The following is an 8,156-nucleotide window of genomic DNA, read 5'->3' as shown; positions in this document are numbered from 1 at the left end:
GATTGATTTTTCCAGTCTATGAAAAATGCTTGGATTTCTTAGGCTAGAGGGGAATGCACCATGATTCTTCCCTTTAAAATGAATGGGGATGTTTTCACTTAACGGCAGGCTTCTCTGGCATGAATTACAGTCATTCGTGAGGACATCTGTGTGACTGATTCCTCGGTACCTGTCACCCCCTCACTAGATGGTAAGTTCTAGAAGAGCAGGACTGCTTCTCCGTTGGATGTGGGAAGGAGCAGAGGCAGCCAAGAGGGTCTCAGCCACGTGCGAATGACAATGTGGGTGACATAAGAAAAGACCCTCCCCCTGCTTCTCTCATTCTGGTGTGGGATGATTATGACCAGATGAGTTGGTTTGTTGGGCATGCCCAGCCCCCACCCTCCCCCCATCAGTCAGGAGTTCCTGGTTAGGTGACTGAGTGAATCTGACCCCATGGCCTGATAACTGTGGACAGCTAGGAAGGCAGCCCAGCCAAAAGCCACAAAAATAATCAGCTGAATGGTGCAAGGAATCTTAACGGCAGATTGAGAGCCTCAAGACCTGAGTTTGAGACCCAGCTCTGCCACTTCTGTGTTGTATGAGCTGGGACAAGCCATCTCTTTGACCCCTGGTTTCTCCGGCTATGAAGCAAGGTGATCGGCTTAGTGAGACTCAAAGGTCCCTTTATGTTCTAAAAAAGCTAATTCTCGGAAGCAGTGTGGTTATAAGCTGGAGTCTGCTGTCGGGCTGCTGGGCTCTGAGTGCTGACTTCACTCACCAGCGGGGTGTCCTTGAGCAGGTTTCTTAACCTCACTGAGTCTCACTCCCATCTGTCTTAGTCTGGGTTCTCTAGAGGAGCAAAACCAATGAAGCGTATATAAATATATGTAGAGAGAAATTTAAGGAAATGGCTCACACAATTGTCAGGGCTGACAAGTGCCCAATCCATGGGTCCGGCAACAGGCTAAAGACTAATGCTGGCTCAACGTGGTTGCAGGGGCTGACGAATCCAAAATCTGCAGGTCAGGCAGTAGGCCAGAGACTTCCCAGGCCTACATCCCAAGAACCAGAGCTCAGGTGACAAGAAGAGCGCAGGGTCAAGAAAGAGAGTGAACTTTTGCCAGAACATCCATTTATATATTGGAGGCAGGCCACACCCCCCCAAGGAAATTCCACTTTTAACTGATTGGCTGCTCACATCAGATCACAAAATAGAAGGTGATTACATGGTGTCTGCCAAACCACTGAGAATCATAGCCTTGCCAAGTTGGCACATAACATTAACCATCACGCCATCATTTGATAAACGGGGCTACTAACAATTGCTACCCTATGGGGTCATTGTGAGGATGAGATCAGATCATAAACAGTACTTAGCACATTGTGTAAGTGTTAGCTGTGATCCCACTGTGCATGGTCTCGTGCTAGCCATAGCCCTGTGAGAGAGGCATGGCAACGATTATGACCTTCTTTCTGATAGGTGGGGAAGGCTAAGGAGCAGAGGGAACCTGCTCAAGGGACTTAGAAATGTAGCGGCAGAGCCAGGACGAGCAGCATCAATGCTTGTACCTGGGTGACGTATTTCTCTTTACCCTGTCACGTAGCGACCGCATGTGATGTGCTTAGGGACATGCTGCTGCTTGCAAGAATGTAGATTTCAGGAGGCCAGAAAATCTAGCTTGGGAGTTAACAGATGGTCCCAGACCCAGCTCCCTGTTGACATCATGGCCTGAAATATGGGCAGGGCTCGTGCGTCAGGAGGCCAGATTGATCTGCTGTGGAAGTCACGGGGATGTATGCTCTGTACACTGTGTTCTCTGTGACCTTGAACATCTGCTTCTGGAGGGAAGTCAGGCAGCTGCACCATGAACTTGGCCCAACACTGTCATCCTCACTGGCTCCCAGTTTCCTTGTTTATATAAATAGGGAAGTGAGAGTAGATCAGTAGTTTACAAACAGTTCAGGAAGGAAGGAAGTAGGAGGGGCAGAGGGGGAAGTCGAGCTGCAGTGCAAGCCCAGTGACAGCCTTGGTGAATTCCATGGGGAGTTCTGGAGCTAGAATGGCCCTTCAGAGTTGTCCCGTATTGGGCCAAGATGGCCTGGCCTTTACACCTGACATGGGTCAGCCACTGGGTGTGGGCCACCCTGGGAAAGGGCATGACCTTGGGCAAAGCAGCTCCCTGCAGGAGGCAATCCTTGAAGGGGCTTGTCTGAGGTTTGTCTGCCAACAGTGCGCATGGCCACGAGGCCCACAAGTCCTTCACTGAAGAGGGGTTTGGGCAGCTCATTGCAGCATCCACCACGAACAAGAGATCACTGTTCATTTGTTACATGTGATAATGGTGTGGTTATGTGAGAAAACGCCCATACTTCTTTAAAGATGTGTTATGGAGAGGTGAAATGATATAACGTCTGGGATTGCCTTTTAAACACTTTAGCTAAGAAAAAAAGAAAAGAGATACTGAAGTCACTCCTCAGGTTCACCCTTCAGCCAAAGATTAGACAGGCCCATAAAACAAGACTAAATGCGCACACCAGCTCAGGGGCAAGGACAAGAAGGTAGGAGGGGACAGGAAAGCTGGTAATGGGGAACCCAAGGTCGAGAAGGGGAGAGTGTTGACATGTCACAGGGTTGGCAACCAGTGTCACAAAACAATATATGTATTAATTGTTTAATGAGAAATTAATTTGCTCTGTAAACCATCTAAAGTACAATAAAAAAAAAGAGAGAGATGAAGCAAATGTAGCAAATCTTGATACGTTGAATCTGGGTGATGGGTATGTGGGGACTTACTGTACAAGTCTCTACTTTTGAGAATAATTGAATTTTTTTACAATAAAACATTAAATGGAAGTATGAGAACAAAAGTGATTCTACCCAAGCAGGTGAACCTAGCATTAATTAAATGTTTAACTGATGTCTATGAAAGCTAGAATATTTGTTTTAGCTCAATAAAATTTCTCAAGGCTAAAACAAAGTTTGAAAACCACTAGATGAGGTGTAAGCTCTTTCAGCTTTAAAATCCTATGACTCTTTTACTTCTCAAAAAGGTGTATGGTTTTCTACTGGCTTGGGTAATCTCTTCCCAGGAAGGGTGGTGCCATGCTGGTCGGCAGATTCCCGCTGGGGCTACTGGATGCAGCAGGACTTGGATGCAGGTGCGCCCCCTCCTGGACCGGGGTTCCCCCCGGGCTGGTTTCCTGTGGCTGCTGCAATGGAACAGGAAAGAGAACACACTAGGTGAGAGGAGGCTGCAGTGGGCTTCCTCAGACCTGGTTTGGACTAACAGTTGCAAACTCAAGGGCCCTCAGAGGCCAACAGATAACGATACATGCAGAAGGCAAGCCAGGTATAAGGAGAAGCAGGAAAACTGAGAATGTTTCTCTACTCTGAGAGAAACAAAAGCACAAGCATGTTGATAAATGGCAACCAACACTTGGCACCAGTGTCTGGGAGACAACAGGAAGTGGTGGAGACAGATAAACTGGAGAGAGCCTCCGTCCCGTCTGGAGAGGTTGGTTGCCGCTCAGCTCCAGCCAGTTATCATGCAGAGATGCAGGACTGGTGTGGCCAGGTCTTGATCTTTTAAAAAGAAAAGCTGGAACTCTTGAATTTTTAAATGTGCACTATCCCACTTTTAAAATGTGGACAGCAAATTCAGTGTTTTTATTTTTTCAAAAATGCAGGCCAAAAAACAAACAAGACATCAGCTGGCCACAAGTTTGTATAGATCTGCTACTAGTCCAAAAGGTAATTTGTGCAAATTAGAAAAAGACGCTCTTCCTCCAGACATTTTAATGCCATTTTCTGGAAAACTGTGATAGCTCTACAAATTTACAGTGACTGTAATGTGCAGGGCACCCCCTGGAATTGTGGAAAGCACAACTTAGAAAACTGTAGGTGGTGGCTTCCTGTTGGCAGCTGCCGATTGAGTGTCACCCCACACTGCCCAGAGCAGAGCTGGAGACCTGGCAGTGACCATGTTGAGGGACATGTTGAGGAACGAGTGTGCAGAGGAGGGCACTCAGGGTGGGGCAGGAACTAGAAGCCATGTTCTATGAGGGAACTGAAGCCACATAACTAGTAAAAAAAAAAAAAGTGACTTGGGGAAAGGGGAGCTATCAGTTACGGAACAGAAGGGCAGACTATGGCCACTAGGTGGAAGCTTCAGGGAGAACAATTTCAGTTCAGTATGAGGGAGAGCTTTCTAATAGGCGTACTAAATGAGGATGCCATGTAAAGAGAGGACCCCTCTGTCACTGGTAGTGTGCAAACAAAAACTCATGATGGTATAGATGGGATTCAAACATCAGACAGAAGGCTGGAAATATGACCTCTAAAACTCCTTCCACCCAGTAATTCTAGGTTTTCACCTTTTGCCCCTGACCTTTGTCCACAGCCTTAAAGGGGCCTGTGTCCTTAGAATCAGGGTCTGTCCTATACTGGGGGAGGCGGTCTGGGAATCCCTGCTGGGAGACCCAGAGCATCCCTCAGCCTCAGTCATGGGAACCAGCCTCTGCCACTTACTACCTGTGCCACTTGGCCATGACTTTTCACCTCTGTGAGCCTCGGTGCCCTCGTCTGTATAATGGGATGGTAATAGGTCCTCAGAAGGTCTAGATGAGACCACATGTGTGAGGCTCTGAGGCCATGCTCAGCCACCCTGAGTGGGCAGTGTGTGGGAGGTTGGGACTCCGCACCTTCCCCTTTCCATAAACCTTGTTTAGCTGTCTGATGTTTCTGCTTCTCCTCCTCCAGCGCCTTCATCTTGACATCATACTCGTTAGCAAGCGCCTTCCACTCTTTGCGGTTGTTGATGATCCCATCCAGCATGGGGGTGATCTCCTCATGGAAACGGGAGAATTCCTGGAAGAGAGAGTGAACCTCTGGTGCAGGGTAGCTGAGAGGTGGTCATGCTCCTGGGTCCACGCTCAAGGGGACAGCACAATTGGAACTGGCCAACGTTGGAATGAGCAGCCTGGGTGGTAGCAGGCTTCCCAACACCAGCAGTGTGCAAGCTGACACTGTGGGACCGCCAATCAATAGGATCACATCCCTTTCCTGCTTAAAATCCTCCTATGGTACCCCACTGTCCTTTGGATGAAATTCAAACCCCTTAACGTGGTTTTCAAACCCCTCCACAACCCAGTCTCTTCTTGCCCTTCAAATCTCGAAGCCTCCAGTCACTCCAAATCTCTCAGTTTCTGGAGGCCTCTTCCCTTCTGCAGGCTTCACACAAGGTGTTCCCTTTGCTGGGACACTGTTACTCCCCTCTTTTACCTTTAGGCCTTGGCTCTAATGTCATTTTCTCAGGGAAGCTTTTGCTGACCCTGTTAGAAGTTCCTAACCACACCTCACTTGTAATGAATCCCTTTGCCTGTCTCCTCAGAGGCTGTGAGTTTGGAGGACAAGGACATCTGTCTAGTTCACTGGCATGGTACTGGCCTAGCACAGTGTCTAGGGCAAAAAGACACTCAGTAAGTATTTGCTGAATGAAATCGGATGTTGTGAAGATGATTCTCAAGGTCTCTTCCAATTCTAAGGAGCCCTGGTGGCACAACGGTTAAGCATTCAGCTAACGGAAAGGTTGGTGGTTTGAACCTACCCACCGGCTCTTTGGGGGAATCTGCTTCCATAAAGATTACAGCCAAGAAAACCCGGTGCGACAGTCCTACTCTGTCACAAGGAGTTGCTATAAGTCAGAATCAAGCCGGTGGCACCCAAAAACAACTTAAAATAAATAAAAATGATAAAGATAATGAGAGTAAAGATAATGCCTCATTGGAGCATAGCACATTACAGTTTCTGAAGCACTTTATCTCCTTTGAGCCTCCAAAAGTATGAGGTGGGGAAACAAGATTCGTCATTCCCACACTTTTAGGGGAAGAAATCCAGACTCAGATTAACGGAGTAGATTTGCCCAAGTAAGAATGGAAAACCTGGGGCCTGCCACGGAGGCCCAGCCAGAACCAATGACGTTGGCTGGGTTTGGGCCTGGCTCTGCCACACCTGTGTGGCCTTGCGCAGGTTGCTAAGCTAGTTTAGCCTCAGCCTTGAAATCAGGACAGGCATAACTCTGATCACAGGGATGTGGCGATAACGTATGTGAAGCACTCAGCCCACGCTCCCTCACTTAATAATATTACTGATGATTGTGTAGAGCAGTCAGCTCCTCTGCCCTGTTGATCAGAGGACACGAGTTCATTGGCATTAAATCAGAGCCACACTCATGCCAGCTCTGGAGCATCTACACTTCTCCTTCCAAGCTGAAGAGCGGCAACTCGCACAGCAGATAGAGCACTGGCAATCCGGAGTCCTGGCTCTACCCCTGTCTCCTGGCTGACTCCAGGGACCCTGGCCCAGTCATTTCTCATCTCTGACCTCTGTTTCCTCATGTATAACATGGCCGTGGCCACAATAAAATTTTTAAATGGGTAGTGGATGGTGGGTTTCTCAAGAGAGGGACTTTAACTTTGAGCAAGAGCTCAAAGAGGAATTCAGATGATCATTTGACAATTGAGTTACTTTGGCTTATGTTTCCCTCAGCTGGGAAGTTAGGAGGGCATGTGTCTGCTAAGTTTCCTCTTTCCCTGTCTTAGTCATTTGTTCCACAACCATTTATTGAGCACTTAGATGTGCCAAGCTTCAAGCTCTGGGTTGGAGATACAGTCACATAAGACCCCCTAGAGCTGTCATGGGAATCAAATGCCATCAGAGATGAGAAGTGCTTTGTGAAGTATCACCCACTGGTCACTTGACAGAGTTTATTATTCCGGATGCTGTTTGGGAATCCTGGGTTTATCAATGGCACATTGTTGGATCTGAGGAAGAAAAGGGCCTACCTTGTAGACAAAGGTGCAAACAAAGTCAATGAAGCCGACCTGAAGCTTGGGGAGTTCGTCAGCCTTGTTTCTGTCCATCATGGGCTGTCATGGGGGAGAAAGTGTTAAATGCACTGGGCACCGCCTACACGATGCCATATGAGGGATTCCCACCCTCCATATGAAGTCTTCTTGCTAAAAAGATTGAACCCCAAACTCATCAAGTCTGCAGATCTGACTGGCAGTTTGTAGGAAATACAGGGAATAGAGGAACATATTAAATAACACCATGAGGGTGCAGTCAGCCAAGTCCAGAATGTGAGAAGCTCTACACAACAACAAAAGACCCAGTTTCTTCAACAAATAAATGGGATAACCCCTCTCCTCCCTACCCCCAAAAAAGAGGACAAATTGTTACTAATTAAAAAATACTTAAGAGACATAACAATCAGAGGCAGCGTGGCCGTCCATTGGATCCTGATTTGAATAAACCAAGCCAATTGTTTCTCTTACTCAGATCAGAGAATATGAACAGGGATTGGGTATTAGATGATATTAAAGAATTACGATTAATTTTGTGAGTGTGATAATGGTATTTTACTTGTATGTGTAAGTTTTTGTGTGTTTTAAGTTCTTATCTCTTAGAGATACAAACTAAAATATTTATGGGGAAAATGACATAATGTCTGCAATTTGCTTTAAAATACTCCAGCCAAAAGAGAAAAAAAGATGCATTGAGGGAAGTACAAAAACCAAGAATGACAGACTTCTGCTAATTGTTGAATCTGCCTGATAAGTGCATGGAGTTCATTGTACATTTTAAAAAGTTTAAAAAAAGAAAGGGAAAATAAATCAGGTGGTTGCTTACTGTTCATGTTCATGGCACTTAACTCCTCCTCACAGCATTCCAATGCCCCTCATCTCTACTGCAGCCTCGTGTGGTTGCCCCAGCATCTTTAGCACACTTTCACATGGCTATACCTTCCCCATATCTATGATTCTGTCCTGGAAATAGCTCTCCCTTTTACCCCTCCTCTCTAAGCCCACCTCTACTTCCTAGCTCTGCCCTCAGGGCCATGGCCTTGTCTCCCTGTCTTCAGTAGGAAGCTGGCTGACTGTCCCAGTCAACTTAACTTTCAACATTGACAGGTTTGCAGTTTTACAAGGTCTCCACCTTGCTTGTTCTGTGCTGTTAGAACAGGACAGGGGGAGGTGGAATCCTAGACTGTTGAAACTGAAAGGAAACCTACATTTTAGTGTCCACCACTATGTAAAGTAGCTAAAGCAAACGGAAGAAATGATGAAGTGAAAGAACTGAACATGCAAATCAAAATTACAATGAGACACCATCT

The 8,156-nt window shown here is 46.8% G+C and overlaps 1 protein-coding gene across 2 annotated transcripts in view; it reads right to left on the bottom strand.

Annotated features, from left to right (window-relative positions):
• Nucleotides 1-2,609: 2,609 nt before the first annotated feature.
• PDE6A (phosphodiesterase 6A) overlaps nt 2,610-8,156 on the bottom strand; it is a 103,578-nt gene continuing 98,031 nt past the window's right edge. For both annotated transcript variants that reach the window (XM_004384903.2, XM_004384904.2), the window contains 3 exons: nt 6,826-6,909; nt 4,702-4,849; nt 2,610-3,192 (listed from right to left, as the gene is read on the bottom strand). In XM_004384903.2, coding sequence (XP_004384960.1) covers nt 3,113-3,192; nt 4,702-4,849; nt 6,826-6,909 — 312 coding nt within the window. In that variant the 3' untranslated portion in view covers nt 2,610-3,112. The remainder of the gene's footprint in view (nt 3,193-4,701; nt 4,850-6,825; nt 6,910-8,156) is intronic.

This window comes from Trichechus manatus, unplaced genomic scaffold (assembly GCF_000243295.1).
Source record: "Trichechus manatus latirostris isolate Lorelei unplaced genomic scaffold, TriManLat1.0 scaffold00130, whole genome shotgun sequence".
Lineage (NCBI taxonomy): Eukaryota > Metazoa > Chordata > Mammalia > Sirenia > Trichechidae > Trichechus > Trichechus manatus.
Note: the sequence above shows the minus strand (reverse complement) of the source record. Positions and strands in the feature narration are given on the sequence as shown.